General features: G+C 35.1%; 1 protein-coding gene across 8 annotated transcripts in view; it reads left to right on the forward strand.

Annotated features, from left to right (window-relative positions):
- PUM2 (pumilio RNA binding family member 2) overlaps positions 1-23,915 on the forward strand; it is a 92,276-nt gene extending 68,361 nt beyond the window's left edge. For 3 of the 8 annotated variants that reach the window (XM_060027048.1, XM_060027052.1, XM_060027056.1), the window contains 9 exons: positions 9,850-10,117; positions 11,349-11,478; positions 12,059-12,199; positions 13,076-13,210; positions 16,654-16,791; positions 17,748-17,873; positions 18,100-18,221; positions 18,784-18,976; positions 20,644-23,915. In XM_060027048.1, coding sequence (XP_059883031.1) covers positions 9,850-10,117; positions 11,349-11,478; positions 12,059-12,199; positions 13,076-13,210; positions 16,654-16,791; positions 17,748-17,873; positions 18,100-18,221; positions 18,784-18,976; positions 20,644-20,775 — 1,385 coding nt within the window. In that variant the 3' untranslated portion in view covers positions 20,776-23,915. The remainder of the gene's footprint in view (positions 1-9,849; positions 10,118-11,348; positions 11,479-12,058; positions 12,200-13,075; positions 13,211-16,653; positions 16,792-17,747; positions 17,874-18,099; positions 18,222-18,783; positions 18,977-20,643) is intronic. The other 5 variants (XM_060027050.1, XM_060027053.1, XM_060027051.1 and 2 more) reach the window with 3 other exon arrangements.
- The last annotated feature ends 1,137 nt before the right edge of the window (positions 23,916-25,052 follow it).

The following is a 25,052-nucleotide window of genomic DNA, read 5'->3' on the forward strand; positions in this document are numbered from 1 at the left end:
GTGTTACTCATAAGGCAGGCCACTCAGGGACTGAATATATGTTGGACAACAGGACTGAATAGATAGGACAACATACTCAGCTCTCAACAGAATATTATTTACAGGTTCTCGTGGTGTAAATGAAATCACTGCTTCAACCCATTGGTGCATCGAAAAGTCATTTATTTGTTGAAAAGTATGAAATATGTTGTGGAAAAGTTCTAAAATTATTGTGTGGAAGAATTTATTATTTTATGTTTCATTTCTGTGTACAAATTCATTAGTCTTAGTTCTGGTTTGGGGTCACAATGATTAATTTTTGCCCTTATGTTTTATCCATTATCCTCTAATAATGTTATCTATGACTTTGTGCTTCTAATGACAGAATGTTTTTACCAGCTAATTCAGTTAAGGTAATCTCAGATTTGAGACTAAAAAATACTTGGATGATTCGATTCAGTGGTTTACCATACCAGAATCACTTGTAGTGCTTGTTTAAAATACCTAGAATGAGGAGGTGAACGATTTGGAAATTTGTGGCAACAGTTTTTGCTTGTCATCATGATTGTGGGGATTCTGTGGACATTAAATACCCAGCAGCCAGATGCTAAGCTTTTCATTTAAAAAGGATTATCCCACTGAAATTTCCAGTAGCACTCAGGTGAAGAGAGACACCTTGGGACAATTCATAGTTTATAGAAGGCGTTACTCCAGTTCACACTTCTTTGTAACTCATAATTCCTGGATCTCTAGTGTGTTATATGAGCCTTTGATCTTGTCCCCCATCATCTCCCTAATGGATTTCTTTCTTCCTGCCTTGTTTCCTTCTATTGACCTGAAGTCTGCTTGTGCCATTGCATTTTTGAAAAAAAGCTTATGGGATGAGAGAAAATAGAAAAGTCTGGTCTCTTACTGAATATGTTTTTAAATATTTTTTTCCTTGATATGTATTTTGCAAATTGGAGGCATTTATTTAATGTTGTTGACTATAATTCTGTATATCATTATTTACTATCATTTGGTTGTTTTACATTTTATTCACTGGCTCTACCTTTCCTTCATATTTGCATTTCAGCTCCTCCCTCAATTGTTTCTCTACCTTTCCTTTTTACTGATATCAAATAAGTCTTCATGTGCCTTAAAAACAATCAAGAATTCACCAAGAACTTACATCATTGCACTGTTTATACACTAAATAATGTGCATTAAGTAAACATAGGATCAAAAAACTAACTCTTAAAATATAGGCAGATGTGCTTCATGAGAGATCTGCAGCTTTAGCCAAATAACCTTTAAAAATGAATGCAGCATAGGTCTCATGGGGTAATACTGAAAATTGACTTATGTTTAGAATATTTTTACATGAGACTGTTTCCTTAACCAGGAATAAGTCCATGGGAGGAAGGGCAAAATCTTTACACTGTAAACCATAAAAGCACTGACTGAAGTTAAAGAAGGCAAATAAATGAAAGGACATATCATGTTTGTGGCTTGAAAGACTTAGTATTATAAAGATACCAACTGTCTTCTAATTGATGTATAGATTTAGCACAATCTCAATAAGAATTTTTCAGGCTTTTTTAAAGAAATTGATAAGCTGATTTATTTAATATGAATGGGAAAACGGAGCCAAGAGTAGTCAAGACAGTCTTGAAGAACAAATTTAGAATTTAATAACTTGGCCAGATATCAAACTTATTAAAACTGCAGTGGTAGTTTTACTAAACTTGTGGTATTGGCACAAGGGTTAGAGAAATAGATTGGTGGAATAGAGGATCCAGAAATAGACCTGCTCGTTTAGTTACCTGATTTGTGGCCACTGGTGCCACTCTGGTGTATTTAGGAAGGATGGTCTTTTCAGTAAGTTGAACTGGAGCAATTGAATATCCAAATGGGGAGAAATTAACTTTGACTCTTCTTTCACGCCACACACACACACACACACACACACCACACCCCCCCCCCCCTTCATTCTCAAAGCAATCAAGGAACTTGCTTGTAGTCATGAAGTTAGTAAGGAACAAAAATTTTGAGTCCAGGTCTACCTGGTTCATTCCAAGGTGTCACACTGCTTCTCAAAGAATGCTTTTATTTCTGTCTACTGTCGCTCTAAATAAATAAAGGATCTTTTCCTATTCCCTAAGTTTAGAATTTTTGTGAACTTTTTATAAAATTGTGGTAAAATATAATTTAGCCTATTGTGAGTTGGTGGGGAAAGTGAGTTTGAATGTCAGTATATTGGCATTTTTCACTTGCCTGCAATTGACTTTTTTTTTTTTTTTTTTGGCTCCTTTGGGTCTTCATTGTTTCGCGGGGGCTTTCTCTGGTTGTGGCGAGCAGGGGCTCCTCTTCCTTGTGGTGCGCGGGCTTCTCACTGTGGTGGCTTCGCTGTTGTGGAGCACGGGCTCTAGGCGCACGGGCTTCAGTAGTTGTAGCACACAGGCTCAGCAGTTGTGGCTCGCACGCTCTAGAGTGCAGGCCCAGTAGTTATGGCACACGGGCTTAGCTGCTCCGTGGCATGTGGGATCTTCCTGGCCCAGGGCTTGAACCCGTGTCCCCTGCGTTGATTCTTAATCACTGCACCACCAGGGAAGTCCCCCTGCAATTGACTTTTAATCTAAATTAAATACTTTTTACTTCAAGGATCTCATAATATTTTATTGCTAATTTTTAAATTAAAACTGATCAGATAAGGGTCTTTACATGATATTCTAAATAGGATAGTAATAAGCTTAATTTATACTGAAACTAATCCCTATTTTATGTTTATCTTTTATGTGTAGTTTTATTGGCCCCCGTTTAAGAATTCTGGGGTCTCATGAAAATTTTTATTTAATTAATTTATTTTGCTTAATTAATTCACTTAATTTATTCAACCAATGTCAGATCCCTATATGCCAGACTGTGCTTGACTTGAGAGACACTTGAAGAAAACATTATTCTACCCACCATCATCAAGTTTGATTTTTTTGTGGTGAATACAGATGAGTAAACCAGTAATTACAGTATAATGATTGTAATGCTATTGCCTTATTGCACTTTAACACAGTGATTCTCTCCATTAGAATTATTATCTTTCCTTTCTGGTCTTTTTGTACCAAATTAACCACAGGCTAGATTATATTAGAGTTGTTTCTGTGTTTTTTCTCCCTACTAGATTAGAAACAAGAAAGCTGAAACCATTCTCCACAGCTTTAACAGTACAGTTGACCCTTGAACGACACAGGTTTGAACGGCCCAGGTCCACTTATACATGGATTGTTTTCCCCCCAAAAAATGTGGAAAACTGGGAAATTTTTTTGGAGATTTGCAACAACTTGAAAAAAATCGCAGACTGCATAGAAATATCAAAAAAAAAAATTAAAAGTTAGGTATTTCATGAATGCATAAAATTATAATTATATATATAGCATATAACGTGTTAATAGACTGTATGTTACTGGTAAGGCTTCTGGTCAACAGTAGGCTGGCTACTACTAGTTAAGTTTGGGGGAGTCACAACTTATATGTATACTTTGGTGGGGTGGGGTGGGAGTCGATGCTCCTAACCTCCGTGTTGTTCAAGGGTCAACTGTATTCAGATCTCAACAAAATGGTTGGAGTAATTTAAGTGGCTTTGTTTCTTTCTGTTTTATCGATGAATTTATTTTTGGACACTGGCTACTTGTTTAAAAAAATTATTTCACATCCTATATAGATTTCTACATTAAAGCATTGTTTAACTGGTAGTGTGTTCTCTGATCAGTGTGTTAAGATCATACTCTGTAGAGTACTGCACTTTGAGAAGTTTTATGACGGTTGTGAGTTTTTATTTTTGCCTGTGTGTGGTGTTCTTTGGTTTGGGGTAGGGGTAGGTTTTTAGAGTGTCCTCATGTTCAGTAATCACAGAAGTAGTTTAGTTTTCAATAAAGGTGTAAGATTCAGACAGTTCTTGAAATCATACAAGCCTTTTTTGATGGAATAATGGAAATTGGCAAGGTGAGTAGAGGTAGAAGTGAGATATAATACTAGTCTGAACTACATAGTTCATATGTTAAAAACTCAGTCTGTTTAAATGCTCTTTGATGAATGAGGGAAGATTATTAATATTAAGTATCTTCTGTGAAGATGGCCTCTCTCTTACCTTTATATTTTTAAAAAGTTGAAGCACTAGATGCTAAAAGGTAGATTAATTACTTAGTTGCTTTTAGAAAAGAATTACAAGCAATAGAAATGGAAACAACAGATTTTTATTTTGGTTTGCACCTGATATTGTTTGCTTACAGATGGTCATAAAATGTAAAAATTTAAGATAGCACACTTGACATATTTATGCTTTTTGCTTTTTATATTAGTCTTTTAAGATGATGTGGAAGATTATACTTTTAACTAGAATTATGTAGGTTTTTTAATTCATTGAAGCCTTGGTTTTTCCCGAGTAAAAATTTTGTGTCTTTATATGGCAAATATATAGTTAAAAAATTTACATGGTTTACTCTCCCATGTAACCTCAAGCATATCCCAGATTTAAGTATGGTATATGGCATTAAATGTTCTTCATGAGGTGTAGCAGAGTATAACCGAAAGGGAATTATTCAGATATAATAGTTAAAAAAAAAACTCAGTCTAGTTATTAGCTATGCATCCTTGAATAAGGATTTATTAAGGATTTAGCTTCTCTAAGCCTATTGTGTCACAAGTAAAATGGAGATAATATCCTTGTCTCAGAGTGTTGTTAAGATAGCATTATATATTAGTGTTCTAAGGCTGCTGTTACAAATTACAACTAAGTGGCTTAAAACAGATTTATTGTCTCACAGTTCTGAAGCTTAGAAGTCAAATTAAGGTGTCAACAGGGCCATACTCCCCTTGAAGGCTGTAAGCACAATCCTTCCTTGCCTCTTTCTGGCTTCTGATGGTTGCTGATAACACTTAACGTTCTTTGGCTTGTAGACACAGCACGCCAGTCACCGCCTCCATCATTACCTGGCATTCTCCTTATGTGTCTGTCCTAATTTTCCTTCTCTTATAAGGACACCAGTCATTGGATAAGAGCCCAACCTACTCCAGCATGACACCTCATTTTAACTTGATTACATTTGCAAAGATCCTATTTCCAAATAAAGTCAAATCCACAAGTACCAGGAGTTAAGACTTGAACATATCTTTTGGGGAAGCCCAGTTCAGCCCAGTACCATGTAAACTCTGGTCCCCCCAAATTCACGTTCAGCCCACATGCAAAATACATTCACCCCATTCCAGCATCCCCAAGAGTCTTGAACCATTCCAAAAATCCCAAATCTTATTTTCTAAATCAGGTGAGATTCTGAATGTGGTCCACCCTGCGGCAAAATTCCTCTCCATCTTTGGGTCTATGAAACCTAGGAAACAAGTTATCTGCCTCCAAAATACAGTCATGGGACAGGCATAGGTTAGACAGTTCCATTTGCAAAAGGCAGAAATTGGAAGGAAGAAAGGAGTTACATGGCTGTTACAGTCTACTCTGAATGTTCCATATATTTCTTTTGAAAAGTAATCAGAGAAAAAAAATAGCGAACTGAAAGTACTAAGTGTATGGGCTCTGGGTTAGAACTAACTGAAGGTAATAGCTTAAAGTGGAATTAGGTCATCCTCATTTTAGACTTTTTCCAACTATGCATTCTTTATCATTTATTCTTTGCCCACTCCAACTAACCTAGTCATCTTTCATTATCATCTTATCATTCTTGAGCTTTCCAGAGCCTCGCCTTCTGAAAGGGACTCTACCTAGTAGCCTATATGTAGTTGTACCCTTTTCGGGACCCTGAATCTACTTGGATTACCATTTTTATTTGAAATTAGTAGTTGAAAACTTGCTCTAAAATGAAACCTTAATTTATCTTGATTCTAATTTATTAGCCTCCAAACCTCTATCAGAATAATCTTCAGGTAGACTTTTTTTTGTTTTTAAATAAAAACTATCCACTGGGAAAGATTTGAGAATCTTTATTTTTTAAAAAGTAGAAAAAGTAGGGGCTTCCCTGGTGGCGCGGTGGTTGGGGGTCCGCCTGCTGATGCGGGGGATGCGGGTTCATGCCCCGGTCCAGGGGGATCCGGCGTGCCGCGGAGTGGCTGGGCCCATGAGCTGTGGCCGCTGGGCCTGTGCGTCCGGAGCCTGTGCTCCACAGCGGGAGAGGCCGCAGCGGTGAGAGGCCCGCGTACCGCAAAAAAAAAAAAATAGAAAAGGTAAATAAATAAAAGAATAGGCTCAGGAGTTGTTATTCCAGATCCCAGGGAGGTGGAAAATAATGAAAAGAAAAAACTTTTGAGATTTATTTTGTGGTGGTTTTAGTTGTTTTATATTTTTCTCCCCCGTGTTTTTCACAGTATTAAGATCTTTTTGATTTCTGGTATTAAATAGGGAAGAATTCTAAAACAATAGACTTCTCAAGGAAATTAATGAAAACTTATAAAATCATATTATTTCTGCTAGGATAGTTGTGAGGTGTTTGCCTTCATTCAGTTGTCATGAATGAACTTGATAGATGCCTATGTAAATAGCGTATAAGGGGCAGCACACTACTGTGTGATGAGCTCTAGCCTAAGACTCCTGGTTGCCTAGCTGCATGTCACATCACTTTTGGATTATAGTGACTTCATCTGTGAAATTATAGTACAGATCTCCATGTCCCATACACTCTTATTAAGCTAGTGATTAAGCAGTGATAAATGATAGGGGTGAGGTCAGTGATAAATTGAAGGGACTGTTACCGTTTAACACATTTGGTGCAGAACACATCTTTTAGATGACCAGTAGCAATGGTATGAATATAGATGACCAATTTGTATGTTTGTTTTTAACTAATTTTGAAATAATTTCAGACTTAAGAGGAAATCATTAACAATTAAAAAAAAAAAAACCTAGCCAGATTCTCCAAATGTTATTTAACTGAATTTGCTTTATTGTTGTTTCCCTCTCCTCGCTTCCCCTCTCTGCATTTGCCTGTCCCTTCACACCCATTTGTTTTCCCTGATAACTTTTGAAAGGAAGTTGCAGACACAGTGTCCCTTACTCATGAACATATCAGTGTGTGTGTGTGTGTGTGTCCTGAAAGTAAGGACATTCTTTTGTCAAAGTCAGGAACTTAACAATACTACTATCAAATCAGCCGACTTTATTCACTTTGCCAGTTGTCTCATTGAAATCCTTTATAAGAAAGGCGGGGGGGGGGGGGGCATTGGGGCGGAGAGGGCGATTGATGGATTTGGGGGCTCACACATGACATTTATTTGTCATGACTCTTATTAATCTTGAACTATTTCTCAGTCTTTTATGACCTCAGCATTTTTGAAACGTATAGGCCAATTTTGTAAAATATTCCTCAATCCCAAAATAGTTTTGGATGACATGCTTTCAGTGTTTAAAAACAACCAGTTTTTTTTTTTTTTTTTCCCCCACGTGGCTTGTAGGGATCTTAGTTTCCTGACCCGGGATTGAACCCAGGCCCTCAGCAGTGAAAGTGAGGAGTCCTAACCACTGGACCACCAGGCAGTTCCCTAAAAAACCAAATTTTAAATGTTTAATGAATATTTTAAATTGAGTTGAAATGCTTATTTAATTAATTTGTAAGGAAACGAAGGTATCCTGGCCCTTTGTGAAATTAATTTTTCAACTTTATAAATGAAAGTGCTAATTAGTCTTCTAGAACTGAAATTCCAAGATTTTTTAAAACTCAAGGCAGTTTGGCATCATTAGACATTTTAAGTTGTCAAAGTGCATCAGGAGTTTGGTATATTAGGAGCTGATAGAATATAATCAAGAAATATCTAGACACAGGAGGAATTCCTGTTGGATATTGATAGGACTACTTGGAAGGTACCAAATAAAATTGTCTTTTCTGGGGTAAGTATGTATTTTGAATTTGGTGTTGAAACCTTTAGTGCATTAAGAATAAGGAGGTAGGATTAGGCCTTGTTTCAAGTAGTGATAAGCAGTGGTACAGAGATAGTAATGAATAAGAAGGAGAGAAGTGAACAATTAGGGTACTATTAGGAAATTCATGTGAAAAGTAGGTTTGGAGTAATGACTTGAAAAGTAAGCTGAAGAATATAGAGAAGGTACTCTAGCAGGATGCTGTAGGTTTTTAGTATAAAATGACATCATCAAAGTGGCCTTTGAATGGGAAGATATAATTGTTATTTATGAAAACAGATTGGAATGATAAGCAGAGCACCCCTACCCTACAAAAAGTTTAAAGAATTGTTATCGAGACTCGAATGGGCTAATGATCAGTTATTGTTGTGAACGGTTGATGGTACTATAAACAGAAATAAAAATAGGGGACTAGAAGGATTAATAGTGAAGAGATCGAGACAGTATTAAAAAACTGAATTCTTTTACTTTTTAGACTTTTCATATATGAGCACGAGTTTATGTAGAACTGCAATGAACATGAGAATTTGATGTCAATGACTTTGGTGTATAAAACAGCTTGTTAAAGTTACACACTTTCAGGAAAGATATTACAGAACTAGACCTCAGGCAGTTGATATTACATTAAATATGTATAAATATTTGTGTACTCACTGTGTATGAGGCATCGTTTTAGGTACCACGTATCTAGCACGTAGGCGAATGTAATTCTATGGCACTTACATTGGAAATGGGGCTGAGGATTCAAATAAATAATAAATATGTATAATATACTGGATGATGGGAAATTTAATGAAGAAAAATAAAGCTAGGGCAGTGGGGACTGAAAGTAAAAGAGGGATATTCTAACCCGCTTCACTCTCCAGGATTATAACTCTTTTACTGCTCCTTGTCCCTGTAACTCTTTTTGGCCCTTAATGCCTCTCTATAACTTTGCACTGACAGTGTGTCCTTGGCACCATCTATACTTTGTGGCCTGGATTGTACATACAGCACTATTCTAAATAGAAGTGATATACAATAGTGAAAGCTGGCGGTGGGTTTTGTTTATCTGAACTACTAAATCTGCATTTTATAATTTTCTGTACATTTTTCTTTTTTAAAAGGACACTGTCAAGTACTTTTAAATGGTTATATGTAATAAGAACAATTACCTGCTTCTATTTATTTTTGTTTTTATCAACTGCCCTTTAGTAGTATTCTTTGGAATGGGATATAAGTTAAAAAGGCTTTTTATTCATTTGTTTTAAATGGTCAACATTAAAGCTCTAGGAATAATAAATATGTTTACTGCTACTATTTCTTGTCTGTAAAACAGTAGTATTTTTATGGAGAGTAATTTTTAAATAAAAAATTTAAATAGTGTGTAATTTGGCTTTATTATCTGATATTGTGGGTTTTTTAAGTTTGAAATTTAATCGGGTTAACTAAGAAATCATTTTTCTTTACATAAGTATATATGACTTAATGAATTTTTATATATTCCAAAAAAGTACAGATTTAGTTGGTGTTAACACTGTGAGTAAATTTCAATTAAACTTTTAGTGGCTTAAAATCTGAGTTTGCTAGCTGTTTGTAACTTGCTTGTTAATGTAATTGAAAATTTTGTTGGTGGTTTCAGTATTCTGGTATTGATACTAGTATGTATGACATTAGTTGTTATAATTATGTTTTAAACTAAACTTCCAAGAACGAATACAGGTTTTGTGTATGACATTAGACGTTTTTAAACTAAACTGCCAGGAACAAATACAGGTTTATTTTTCTCATGTTTTCTAGTCTCTTTTTTCCCCCATATTATAGCCAGACACATTAAGTAAATGTGTGAGATTTCTCCTTCAACTTTAATTTTCTGTTATACCATATAGGAATTAGTGGGGTGAATATTTCTATATTGACTGACTTCTTGGTTTAAATGACTTTTATTTGAGGAATGACTTTGTCAAAAATATTTGCTGACCACAGCTGCTTTGTTGTAGGAGGACTGACAAATGGTAGTGGTCGATATATCTCTGCAGCACCTGGAGCAGAAGCAAAATATCGAAGTGCTTCAGGCACTTCCAGTCTGTTTAGCTCCAGCAGCCAGCTCTTTCCTCCTTCTCGGCTTCGGTATAATAGGTCTGATATTATGCCTTCTGGCCGAAGTAGATTGTTGGAAGATTTCAGAAACAACCGCTTCCCAAACCTTCAACTTAGAGACTTGATTGGACACATAGTTGAGTTTTCTCAAGACCAGCATGGTTCTAGGTAGGTGATTATTATTTATGATACTTTCTATTGCATTTTTGCTTTGAAAGAGCCAAAGTTTTTCTTGACTAGAATGATTTAACCTTTATAAACGTTAGAATTGTTTAAAAAATAAATATCCAATATGGATTTTTCTTTCCTGTTAGGATGAACTATAAAAATACAGGTTTTTAATTTATTTTCTGTGGTTCTTCAGTTTTCTATAATAAAAATAGAGCAATATCCTTTTATTGGATTATCTTTATTACATTGACAGAATACATTTAATTTCTTCAAATTTCCTTTTGAAAATAATGTTCCAAATTACATTTATGGACTTGTGTCCCTGATATATACTTTGTCTAAAAAAATGTTTAAAACAAAGTTTACATTAAACAGACCACGTGTACTGTAATGCTTGAGGTACATGCAAATTAGTGTTCTCAAGATAATACACAGAAAGGAAAATAGTAGTAGAATTCTAACACATTTACTAAATTTGAGGTATCTTTTTAAAGTAAATCTAAAATTTTTTAAAGTAATTTTTCATTATATAGTTGCATACAGATTTTATCTCCCTATGGTTGAAAGTTCTTAAAGTTCCTTAAGAGTAGCAAATCGACCTTGTGTCACTCACAATGGCTAGCTTTTTTTTTTGGCCGTGGCATGCGGGATCTTCCCCAACCAGGGATCGAACCCATGCCCCCTACATTGGGAGCACGGAGTCTTAACCACTGGACCACCAAGGAAGTCCACAGTGGCTAGCTTAGTTAGGAATTAAGTTGTGTCTCATGAATTTTATTTCTAAAGGTTTCTTTTATTATGTTCTAAAAATACTTAGTAATAATATGATTATTAAAAATAAATGAATACCAGTAATATCTTTGTAGTTTTTCATTGATTATAATAGAACCAGAACTAACTTAAGAGGCATTAAACATCTTCACGTCCAGATTTTTTGCCAGTCTAACTAGAAGTTATTTTAAATTAAGGTGTTAACAAAGAAATGCTCCATAACTTTTGTTCTTTTTATTTTAAATTGAATAAAATGTTTTAGTACTATTTCTGGAAATGATTTTATTTATGTGGATATGTATATACACACACACACACACACACACACACATACACACATACACATACACATATATATCCAATATATATCAGGGTGTATAATACTCGAGTCAGATTCGGATATTGCCGGAGCTTATTATCAATATACTGTCATGGCATTAAAATTTTTCCCACATAGATTCATACAGCAAAAGCTAGAGAGAGCTACTCCAGCTGAGCGACAGATGGTATTTAATGAAATTCTACAAGCAGCCTATCAATTAATGACAGATGTTTTTGGCAACTATGTTATACAGAAATTTTTTGAGGTAAGCACACATACATGTTTGTATATGCTTAATGCTTAGAAAAGCTCTGAAAGTTGGGTGAGTTTATTTTCATATAAAAATATGTGAGCTTGGGAGAAAATATTTACAGATCATATGTCTGATAAAGATTTTATATCCAGAATATATGAAGAATTCCTGAAACTCAACAACGGGAAGACACCTCAGTTAAAAAATGGACAAAGGGCTTGAATAGACGTTTCTCTGTAGGAGATATTCAAATGTGCAGTAAGCACATGAAAAGAAGCTCAGCACCCTTAATCATTAGGGAAATGCAAATCAAAACCACAAGGAGAGTCTATTTTACATCTAGTGGGATGGCTGTAATTTAAAACACAGAAAATAACGAATGTTGATGAAGATGTGGAGAAATGAGAACCCTTGTACATTGTTGATGGGAATGTAAAAATGGTGCAGCCACTGTGGAAAAGTTTGGCAGTTCCTCAAAAAACTAAACATAAAATTACCATATAACCCAGCAATTCCATCCTAGGTGTATACCCAAAAGGATTGAAAACAAGGACTTAAACACCAGTGTTCATTTCAGCATTGTTTATAATAGCCCAAAGGTGGAAACAGTCCAGCAGATGAATGTATAAACAGAATGTGGTATATACATGCAGTAGAATATTGTTCAGCCATAAGAAGGAATGAAGCTTTGATACATGCTTACACATGGATGGAACTAAGTGAAATAAGCCAGGTACAAAAGAACAAACATTACAGGGCTCGATTTATGTGAAATACCTAGAATAAGCAAATTCATAGAGACATAAAGTCGACTAGGGTTTCCTAGTCTTACTAGTAGACCGGTTGGGGTAAGAGGGGGAATAGGGGGTTATTGCTTAAAGAGTACAGTGTTTCTGTTTGGGGCAATGGAAGAGATTTGGAATCAGATTGTGGTGGTGATTGCACATGGTGAGAATATAGTCAATGCCACTGAATTAAAAATGGTTAAAATGTCATATTTTATGGTATATATTTTTTAAGTGTATGGTCTTACATTAAATGAGAAGTTTAATACCAATCCTGATTAATATTTGAAATATATTTGAAAATATAAAGCATTAGGAGTAAGTCTTATGTGAAGCAATTAATGAATAGTAGTACAGTCTTTATGTGGATTTGTTAGGTGTCATTTATTATGTAATTCAGAAAATTTTTTAGTTTATAACTAAACATCTATGTTGTAGCTTGACTTAACAGATTTTCTCCACAGTCAGAATATAGTTGAGAATTATCTGGTCTGAATGTATGCCTCAGAAATTCATTTTATTAGAAGACAGTGGGGGTGTTTATTTGAAATGAAGAGTGAAGATGTTTACTTTAAAAGAATAACAGGTGGTTAATATGTTAGTAAAAAGGAAATAGTAGATAAAATGACTTACCCTCTAAAAAGTGATATTATTTCAAGCATCTCTGGGTCTCTCTTAATTCGCTTTTACCTAAATGCCTTCTCCCTACATACTTGCCAAATGTGATATTTTATAAATAGATTAAATAGACTGCAAACAGTGGGTTATTCAAGTTTAACAAAGTAATATTATAGTCATTTTTATTAATTTTTTTTTTCTGTCAGTTTGGGAGTTTGGATCAAAAATTAGCCCTGGCTACTCGTATTCGTGGTCATGTTCTACCCTTAGCATTGCAGATGTATGGCTGCCGTGTTATTCAGAAAGCATTAGAGTCTATTTCATCTGACCAGCAGGTAATTGTAAGTTAAGACAAAATTTTTGTATTATTTTATCCAATTTTTAAATTTTTATCTTACAATAATCTTGGAGTGAAATGTTAAATATTTCCACAGACTAAAATATTTTTTAAAATGTATCTCAAACAGTATGTAATTAATTGAAAGTTACACAACACATCTTTGATCTGTCCTTTGTTCATTTTCTTCATCTTTTCATTTCTAAGTGAAAGTGAGTACCTACTCTATGTCAAGCAGAGTGCTAGATGGTAGGTGTTTCTGCTACCACTACTCACTTGATTTTCTGTAGTATCAGGAATACATTTTACTATTCCCAGTGTTTATTTGGATTACACTTAAACTTCTATCATAAGAATAAATATTTTAAAACCAATTGTATTCCTATATGCCAGTTAAAAATGTATATACAGGGAATTCCCTGGTGGTCCAGTGGTTAGGACTCCGCGCTTTCACTGCTGAGGGAGTGGTTCAGTTCCTTGTTGGGGAACTAAGATCCAACAAGCCGCGCGACGTGGCCCAAAAAAAAAAAAAAAGTGTATACAAAGTTTTAAAAATTTCATTCAACAGGAAAAGTAGCCTCAAACATCCTCTTAACAAGATTTACAGTTCTTTAAGAGAAAAGAGAGCACATATAAATTAATTGGGAAGTATACCATGTTCTTGGATGGAAAGGTCTAAGTATTTTAAGTAAAAAAGGGATTAGTACAATTCCAATTATGTACTCCTAGGAATTTTCTTGTAAATAATAAAAATAAATTTTTAAATTATTTTAAATAGACAAGGATATTAAGGAGAGTAGGGGATGAGGAAAATTGCTTATCCACTAGATTTTTTAAAGAAACTGTAGCATCACTAATTAATTAGCATGGTTTGCGCATGAGGTAAACAGACTTTTAAAGTGAAATTCATAACCTCCCATAGATACTGTATATAAGTGGTTTATGTATTACAATGAAATGTAGTAAGAGTAAAGAAAATAATTATTTCTTAAAAGGTATTGGTAATTAGTAAGTTTGGAAAGAGATTGGCTCTGACTTTCAACCTACATTCATATGATAAATTCCAGAATTAAAGGCAATAATGTATGTGGATGGATGGATGGATGGATGGATGGATGGATGGATATGTATGTGTTATGTATATACATTAATCACAGCAGTGAACATCTGTGAGAAAATAGCATTGTTCCTCTTGAGGAAATCCTGAGTTTTAGAGTCATTGAAGATGTGTCATAATGGAGAGAGATTAGATTAACAGTTTGACTGTATTGGTACTTAGAACTTCTCTGCTCTTAACTCTCAGACTGGTATAGATACTTTAAAGATATTTTGGGAACAGTTCTCAGAGCTTTCTGAGATGCCCCTCCCAGGTTATAATCCTCAAGTTTGGCTTGAGTAAAATTTTCCAATTCTTTCTTTTAAAAAAAACCCGATATTTTACGTGTCTTTAATATTTGAAAATATAAAACGTTGGGAGTAAGCTTCAGATGATTAATGGTATTACATTTCCTCTTTGGATTCTTCCCCCACCCGGCTCTGCATGGCTTATGGGATTTTAGTTCCTTGACAAGGGATCGAACCCAGGCCCTCGGCAGTGAGAGTGCAGGGTCCTAACCTCTGGACCACCAGGGAATTCCCTCCTGTTTAGATTCTTAAGTACATTTGATTTTGTAATTTAGTCCATATTTTTAGTTTATAACTAACATTTGTGAGATATCTTGACTTCAAGGATTCCTCAAGTTATGTCAGAATACAGTTGAGAGTTTTTTGGGTGAGAGAGTTTTGGGGATTTTTTTTGGCTGTGTTGGGTCTTCATTCCTGCACGTGGGCTTTCTCTAGTTGCAGCAAGCAGGTGCTACTCTTTGTTGTGGTGCGCGGCTTCTCATTGCAGTGGCTTCCTTTGTTGCCGAGCACGGGCTTTAGGCGTGCGGGCTTCGGTAGTTGCAGCATGCAGGCCCTGGAGCGTGTGGACTTCAGTAGTCGTAGCATGCGGGCTCCGTATTTGTGTCTGGTGGGCTCTAGAGCGCAGGCTCCATAGTTGTGGCGCACAGGCTTAGTTGCTCCATGGCATGTGGGATCTTCCCGGACCAGGGATCAAACCCGTGTCCCCTGCATTGGCAGGTGGATTCTTAACCTCTGTGCCACCAGGGAAGTCCCTGGGTGAGAGAAATTTTAAATATGAATACCGGGAATTCCCTAGTGGTCCAGTGGTTAGGGCTCTGCACTTCCACTGCGGAGGACATGGGTTCGATCCCTGGTCAGGGAACTAAAACCCTGCATGCTGCACGGCGCAGCCAAAAAAAAAAATGTGAATATGTTTACATTAGGTGTACTCCATTTCTTCACAATACTATTTCCTGTGGCACTAAAAAGGCACGCAGGTTATTGTGTGGCTACCTATATTTTCCCCTAAGGATTAAGATGTTTATTGAATGAAGTCTTACAAACTTATGAGAAAAATATTAAGATTGTTAGTTAAAAGAAAATGCACTTAGTAAATAAACCTTACTGTAAATAAGTTTAACCTTATTAGTAATCAAATATAAAATTGAAAGGTGTCATTTTTGCCCATTAAATGAGCAAAAATCTAAAATCTCCTGAGAATCTGTCCCTGAAGAAGGTATCAAATGATAAAGGAAAGTTATATTGAGTCAGGTTCTTATTTTGTTTTTTGGCCACACCAAGCTGGGATCTTATTTCCCTGACCAGGGATCAAACACAGGCCCCAGCAATGGAAGCTCAGAGTCCTAACGCCTCGACTGCCAAGGAATTCCCTGAATCAAGTTCTTTGTTATAAGATTATTAAAAAGAAGAGTAAAAGTGCTCAACAATAATTTCTTCTCATAATTGAGATATTACGTGAAAATCACATAGCCCATCAGTGCTCACTCAGCTCCTTACCCTTTTCCGGTCACTTGATAAACTCAAGGAGCCATCAAAAATAATTACTTGGGGGAATTCCCTGGCAGTCCAGTAGTTAGGACTTCTCGCTTCCACTGCAGGGGGCACAGGTTCAATCCCTGGTCGGGGAACTAAGATCCCGCATGCTGTGCGGCACAGCCAAAAAATGATAATAATAATTATTATTTGGGGGAAGGGGCATGCTAAGTGGATAAAAAAACGTAGAATTCTAAAATCATTATCTTAGTTGTCAGCTGAGAAAGATAAGTGGAAGGTGTACACAGTGAAGATAGTAGTATATAGCAAATTGAGTACCACTAATCAGCAGGTATCATTTACATTATAATCCAGTAAAATGTTTTAGTAATTCTCACCTTCAGTGGCTTCTGCTTATTACACTTTGGGGGATGGGGTGGGAATTTTAAACTTTGACGTATAAAAAATTGCAAACAAATTTTTGAGTATACTTTTGTTCCTATCTCAGTACTTTTATGTAAAATTCTTCTATGCTGTTTGGTGAGGTAATTTAAATGTCTTCTCTTGCAGAGTGAAATGGTAAAGGAGCTAGATGGTCATGTACTGAAATGTGTGAAAGATCAAAATGGAAACCATGTTGTACAAAAATGTATTGAATGTGTTCAACCACAGTCACTACAGTTCATCATTGATGCTTTCAAAGGACAAGTAAGATTGATTTTGGGCTTCTAATTAGTTAGAATTTGAGTGTTAATTGACATGTTTTTTATAAATCAAAAGATAATACCCAGTACTTTCATACAAAAATAGGAGATAAATACTGAATGTGCATTAATTTCTGCCTCTTTTATAGAGTGAGTCAATAGATAGCTTCATTTTTTGCAGCTGAAAAATGTAGAAATATGAGTTTAATTAATATTACTCTAAGAAGTAAAGAAAGACAACTACTGTTAGAATTGTAAACCCAACCGTGTTTTCCAAATTTTCTGGGAGAGGGAGAGGAGGGAAGAAGACTTAGGACTGTATAATAAAAGGCAAAATAAATATCAGTTAGTAATTAATAACATAATAATTAATAGCTTCTAATTACAACATGCACTACCCCTACTGCACAATCCATTCCTTGTCATTATTACATGCCTTCCATCTTCTGATTAGGTTCCTTTTGATCAAAATATCCGTTAGTGAACTTATGGTTACCGGCAGTGGGGCAAGGGATAGTTAGGGAGCGTGGGATTGACATGTACACACTGCTGTATATCAAATGGATAACCAACGAGGACCTACTGTATAACGCAGGGAACTCTGCTTAATGTTATGTGGCAGCGTGGATAGGAGGGGAGTTTGGGGGAGAATGGATACATGTATATGTATGGCTGAATCGCTTTGCTGTGTACCTGAAAGTATTACAACATTGTTAATCGGCTATACTCCAATATAAAACAAAAAGTTTTTTAAAAATCAGTATAAAAACAAACAAAAAGGATGTCCATTAGCTCCTAAATTCAGTACCCTGCTTCCCAGCCTTTGTCACATGACAGTTGGCATATTATCAATAAATGTGAATTCCCCATTCTATTTTAAATTAATTCAGCATGTTATCAAAAACCTGTCCTTCCAAAAATGTCACAAAATGGAAATTTATTTCTTCTAATTGTTTTAAGGTGTTTGTACTTTCAACTCATCCTTATGGCTGCAGAGTAATCCAGCGCATCCTAGAGCACTGCACTGCAGAACAGACCTTACCTATCTTAGAAGAACTTCACCAACATACAGAGCAGTTGGTACAGGTATAAACTCCCTAATATTTTGAAATGTTTATATATTTTTGAAAATATTCTGATTTTTTAAAAAGGAAATATAATTTATTGTTAACACATTATAGAAAGACTCAGTGAGACAAAACCTGTGGTATTCTCCTGATTGTACTGTTGGATTTTTAGAAAATTGATGAATATCTTTTTAAAGAATTACCATTATTCTTAAGGAAAGTAATTTTTTAATATCTGCACTTAGGATCAGTATGGCAATTATGTTATTCAGCATGTACTGGAACATGGTCGACCTGAAGACAAGAGCAAAATTGTTTCTGAAATCAGAGGAAAGGTCTTAGCCCTGAGTCAACACAAATTTGCCAGGTATTGCATTATTTTCTAATTCCAGGGGTCAAGTCTTTCAACTCTCTGGCTTTTATTAGTAAGCACAGAAATGCATATAGAATATAGCGTTGGAATATAGTCTTTTTTAGTAGAGGCAAAAGGTACATAATAGAATGTTGCTTTTGTTCTTATAGAATTTACACGACAAATTGGTTTGCCCTCATATATTCCATTTTTGAAATCTGTATTTGGAAAATTATTTCTCCCCAAGATGTGTAAATAAATGCAAATCTAATTTATTTAGTGCATGTTCATGAAAGCCTTAGACCTTATTAATGATCTACTCCCCCCCCTTGAATTACAGTTTTATTTATTATTTAATTATAATTTTGAGGCCTGTAATTAAACTTACAGATATCCAATATGGGTTCTTCTATGATATTAATTTCTGTTTTGAAAGTAACTGTAAGAGAATTACAAGAGAATCCTATTTGGACTCTTCTGTCTTCCAGTGTGTTGAGCAGGTACTTTCAAAAACCAAGGAAATTTTTCTATTAAATATAACAAAATAACTTTTTGTGTATGTCCTTTAAATTTTTAGCAATGTAGTAGAAAAGTGTGTTACTCATGCCTCCCGTGCTGAGAGAGCATTACTGATTGATGAAGTTTGCTGCCAGAATGATGGTCCTCACAGTGCCTTATACACCATGATGAAGGACCAGTATGCCAACTATGTAGTTCAGAAGATGATTGATATGGCTGAACCTGCTCAGAGAAAGATAATCATGCACAAGGTAATACAGTTTGTAGCACTTAAAATAGATGATTCAATTTGTGTGACTTCAGGCTACTCATTTAACTTCCCTAGGCTTTAATTTCCTCAGAATTGTTACAACTGCAGAAAAAAAATTTTTTTTTTTTTTACATCTTTATTGGGGTATAATTGCTTTACAATGGTGTGTTAGTTTTTGCTTTATAACAAACTGAATCAGTTATACATATACATATGATCCCATATCTCTTCCCTCTTGCGTCTCCCTCCCTCCCACCCTCCCTATCCCACCCCTCTAGGGGGTCACAAAGCACCGAGCTGATCTCCCTGTGCTATGCGGCTGCTTCTCACTAGCTATCTATTTTACGTTTGGTAGTGTATATATGTCCATGCCTCTCTCTCGCTTTGTCACAGCTCACCCTGCCCCCTCCCCATATCCTCAAGTCCAGAAAAACATTTAAAATCAGTGGGAAACCGTTGGCAGATGTAGGTATGGAATACCCCTTTATTAAATTCTTAAGGTAATCAACTCAGTAAAATCACATTCATTTCTCATCTATTTACCTACCGTTAGTTAGCATTGTTTTTCCCTTCACCGTCTTATTTAGGTATATTTGATTTGCCATAATACATTGGCTGAACATTGATTTTAAAATCTGATTAGATTTTCTCACTAACCTAGTAAATTTTCTTAAAGAGAAAATTTATATGGGTTTGATTTTTTTTTAATCAATTAAGCTGTTTTCTCTCTCTGTCCTGCTAGAATCAAATGATTCTTTAAGAAATCATTAATTTCCACAGGAAAACTTACTGTTAAAAAGAACACTGGTAGTATTTTTGCCCTCTTGATTTTCTGTGTTTTTAAAAATTTAGTATTTCTGCTGAAGAATATATAACTATAACATTTTTTTCAGTCATTTTTAACACCTACATTATTTAATCAATATCATATTTAGGGCATTTTGATTATTTAATAACTTCTTAGCAGTGTTTATATAAACAACTTTGCATAATTAAGTGTTTTTGTAAGGTAAATCCCTAGATGTGGAATTGCTGGCACAGAGTATGTGAACATGTTACATTTTAGTAGATTTCTGCCAAGTAGCTCTCCAGAAATCTTGTACAAGTTTGCAGATCTATCTAGTATTTGAGAAGAGTGCCTGTTTTACTGTTATCTCATCAATACCAGTTATTATTTATAAAATCTTTGCCAGTCTGGATGGAAAGATAATGATATGATTCTTCTCATTTGCATTTTTAAAACAATTAAGGAGATACTGAACGTGTTAAATGTATTAACTATCACACGTCTGATTGCTTGTTCATGTCTTTTGCTCCATTTTGTATTGAATTTTTGTCCAGTTGCTTAGAGTTATAGAATTTTGCCCTCGTAAACCTTAGAATATAATAGCTCATTAGTGATACTTCTCTGCTATGTTTGGAGCCCCTCTCCTGTTTGCATGTGTAGTAGTTTATAGGAATAGTGGTTTGTTTATTCACTGAACAATTTTGAGAGTCGAAGTTGGGAGAGATTGAGTGGAACAGAACTGCTTTTGCAAACAACTTTCTTTGGATTTGAATTTTAAAATTTCAAGTATTCTTCCAAATCACCCAAATTTGGGGGCACTTTTTTAAGGAATCAGAAACTAAAATAACTTAGATTTCCTAAGCAGATCATTTATTTTTCAGATTCGACCTCACATTACTACTTTGCGCAAATACACATATGGGAAGCATATACTGGCCAAGTTGGAAAAATATTATTTGAAAAATAGCCCAGATCTAGGGCCTATTGGAGGACCACCAAATGGAATGCTGTAAAGGAAAAAGAGAAGATGATGTAACCATGTGAGAGGAACGTTTCTTTTGTGAATTATCAAAACACAACTCAACTATGAATCTTCAAATTTTTTTTAAAGTGAAACTATTTATTGACTTTATTCATCCATTTGTAAATTTTTAAGGTTCTTGTGTATATTTGGGGGTGGGGGGTGGTGAATTATAAATTATATTCAGCCCTGAGTGGAGACCTATCAGATTGGATTGCTGGCAAAGCACAGAATGGCTGTATATGATGTAACTGTATCAAAAAATGCTGTCACATATTTTGTAAATTTTTACCTTGTAAAGTCACAAAAATAGTTTTTAAAGGAAAAAGTACAGTATTCTTTTAATAAACTGGCTTGCAGTCTGGTAGGTCTACGGACCCCATAGCACAACAGGTTTATAGAAATGTATATAGAAATATAGTCCTTATGGGTTTTTTTTTTTTTGTCCTTTGTGTGAAGCCTTTTATAACAGATTAACAGTCAACTGCATAAATATTATTAATATTTTTAAAAGAAAGTTAAGTTGTATTTTGGTAATTCACAAACTATCATGCAAATAAAAACTCGGCAAGTAAGACAAGAATTAAATGATTTAAAATGAACTTACATTATTTACAGTAGATGTGGTTTTAATACAAATACTGCCCCAAAATGTCTCTGGCAATGTACAGAAGTATTGTATATACTTACATATGTAATTGTTGTAAGAGGTAGAAAAAACAAAATCATGGTGACACTTCCATCCAGTTAAGTACGCTAAACGAAAAGTTAAGTTCCATTTTAACTTTTCAGTTTGGTTTGCAATGAGAAAGAGTGGAGATTTGTATATTGTTTTGCTTATAGAATTACAAGGACATGTTGAAAAAGTGTTGAGATTTATTTTGCTTTTTCATAGTAGATTCAGAAAGTAGGAACAAGATAGAGGTGAAAAGGGGCCACTGAAAAGTGAATTTGATAGCTCAACATTTAAGCATGATTACATATTCAGATAGGTTTTTTTGCTTCCTATAAATATATGCATTGTGTGTGTGTAGTAATAGATGTAAGTTTACACTTTGAAAGCAAATCTTGTTTCAATGTTTATTATAAAAAGCCTTGCTAATTTAGTAATGATGTTTTCTTTGGTTGTACAGGTGTACATTTGTAAACCTTAATGCTGTAAATGGAATTTGTTTTATCTCTTTGGGAAACATTTGCATTTTAGTGTACATTTATGTCCCTGCCCTCTGACCTGGCATATAGTGTTGTATAATGTAAATTTATTTCTCCAAATCAAGAGTGATTTTTTAAAAATTTTTTATCTTTATATGGTTTCAGAAGTATGAACCAGCTTTCTTTTTATTATTGTGAAAAACATTTTGTTTTATAACATAGTTGTTGACTCTGTTAATATGGACATGCTAGGATTTGGATCACTTTCAAGAAGTCAGGGTATTGTGCATAATAGAAAGTATTGGACTGAGATATTTGGTTACCATGGAGGCCAATGCTTTTTCCATCTTATTAAATGTGATGTGACTTTTTTCTTTGTACAGAAGAGTACTGTATTTTTGAATAGCCTACTCCCAAGTAATAGCAAATCTGTATGATAACATTTTTTCTCTGGACATAAGACATAACAGTAACATGATGTACATTTACAAGCGGCCTTATGTACATTTCCCAACAATCTTTTTAAGGCAAAATTGTGACCATATGTGTATAATTAAAATCGTTTTTAATCCTTTGCCTATGAAAATATTTTGGAAAAAAAAACTTGCTTTGTATATTCAGTTTCTGAAAGATAAAGAAAGTGCTTTGTATTTTGTTGAAGTCAGTATTTTGTATAAAACTTTTATGTTGACCCACTTACGTTTAAAGCTAAAAACTAATGAACCATGCTGTCTCTTTCAATTGAACATGTAAGGGATTTTTTTATTAGAAGTCTGCAGAAGAAAAGCAATCTTCTGAGCACAATATTGAATATAAAGGTTTTTTCACATAGCTGTTCATATCATGAACCTAAGAATAACGGCATGAAGTTTGGGGTGCCAGGCATACTTTTTCATGTTTGACGTTGAGTTATTCTAGTTTTCTAATAACCCAACATTTCGTGTTGAGGCCATAAAATTTAACCACTTGTCAGTGTCACGGTCCCTTCTCATAGTCACACTAGTTCATCAGCATGTCCCAGGCACAGTAACAGAGCTTTTTTCCCTCCATACAGAACTGCTCTCTGCCACTCTTCCCCACTTTGTTTTGCCAGCCTCAGAATGTCTTGGACCTGTGTTGAACTTTTGTTCCCAGTATCAGCTCATGGTTTCAGGATCAAAGTTGTCCTTGTTGCAGATTGGTGGTGACTTTCCTGGATTTGCACAGTTGAATTCCCGGTTTTCCTTTATCCTTATCTTCTGTTCACACAGGCAAATTATTTCTGCAAATTTAGAAGGTCCTAGAGAATGGCACATTGGGAAACTGAACAGTTGTCTTGGGTTCCTGATGTTCCCATGTATCCCAGTGTTGACAACCAATCTTCCCAGTATTTTAGGGTTTATTGTATTTTCTAGAAATTTTGCGGTCTGATATTTTTGGTGCCCACCTCTCTAATTCCACCTTTTAATAAATTGGCGTGGAGTTTTGGTATAATCTGAAAATGACATTTCAGAATAAACTTAATTAGGCAGAACCACTTAGGCTTTGCTCTTGGGTGTCTTGATATGGATTGTTTCTGGACCAGTTTGTCTTAAGTCCTGGCTCTTATTGGTTCATATGAAATAATGTTATCTTCACTTCTTTGTATATTATGTATAAATTAGAAAATGAAAAATGTGTGAATAACATTGTATGAAATAAATCTGGTCTTGTGTTTTTCTCTAGATAAAATACCCCTCTGTACCTCAATTACAGTTCCATTGACCATTCAGATTTACTCTGATTGAAGGAAAACAAAAATATCTTTATCACATGGATGCTAGTCTAGGGCCACTGATGATTACACTGATGGTATTAATTCTGTCTTTTAATATTCATAATCTAATTACATAGCGTGATTACACACCTCATATGATGAAACTTTAAGCCTGTTTCCTTACTGATAAAATGATACTGATAAAATGATGGTTTTTGAGGATCAAATTAAATCACATATCTTTACCCACACGTGTTTGTTTCCTTTCCACATGCACTTCAGGAGACTAAGTACAGTTTGGGTTCAGGCACGGATTTAAAGTTAACCTCACTGTTTACAAACCTTGTGAACTTGGGTGTGTTAGCCTCAGAGCCTTCATCTTTACTATGAGATGGAACTATTTTTAAATCCATGGTTTTAAGAATTGAGAATATATATAAAAAGATACCTAGAACCTAATTCTCAACCGCTGCTAATACTGTTTCCATTTTCCTGTCCCTTCTATAGCTAATTTTTTTAAATCTATACAGATAATTCAGTGGAATCCAAAATGGTGATCTTATAAAACTAAATGGGAAAAGGAGTTTTCATCATACACATTGTTTATCCTCCATTTTAATTTTATCCTGGTTTCCTTCTATTACAAACTGAAAGTCCCTCTGGAGTTGTTTACTTGTGCCACTTGCAGTGATGAAATTAAGGATCCTATAAAGGAAATAAATGTCATATCCTCCCACCCTAGCTTATCAACTTCAAAAAAGTAGTTTCCTCAAGTGACCTGGGTAGTGTTCTATAATATTTGCCCTAATGACAGTGGTTTCTCAGAAGGGGGTGGGCAAGTAGGGGAGGAAGGCAGAGGAAGCCCTGAGGAGCAGCATTCAGTGTCTGCCTTACCCATCTAACTTGAAAGGACTGGATTAACATATGTGATGGAATTTGGATGCTACAGACATTTAGTAAATTCATCTCTAGACAGAGGTGAGAAGGAATAGTGCCCACTTGGAAGAGGCTGCAGTGGGCCTCTGGAAGGCACTGCTGAGGGAAAAGGAGTGGGTCAGGCCTAGGTTGGGCCCTGAGGCGTGTGGTCTGTGTGGTAACCCTTTAGGCCTTTAAGTTATCTATCTGCACAGTAGGAATAATATCCTGACTTCCCACAGAACCTCAGATCTGAGAGTACTTTTGATGCTAAGAACCTTACAACTACAGGATGGATCCTGTGGGAAGCTCAAAATTAAGTTGAATATTTGTTGAACTTTATTACCTCCACATCCTGTAGATAATTTCTTGTTTATGTTCCAGTCATACAACTTTCTTTTCTAAATATTTACCAGGAATTTAAATGAAATAGCTCTGTACTCTATTTGATAGTTTAAGAAAGAAAT

Source organism: Delphinus delphis, chromosome 12 (genome assembly GCF_949987515.2).
Source record: "Delphinus delphis chromosome 12, mDelDel1.2, whole genome shotgun sequence".
NCBI classification, from domain to species: Eukaryota; Metazoa; Chordata; class Mammalia; order Artiodactyla; family Delphinidae; genus Delphinus; species Delphinus delphis.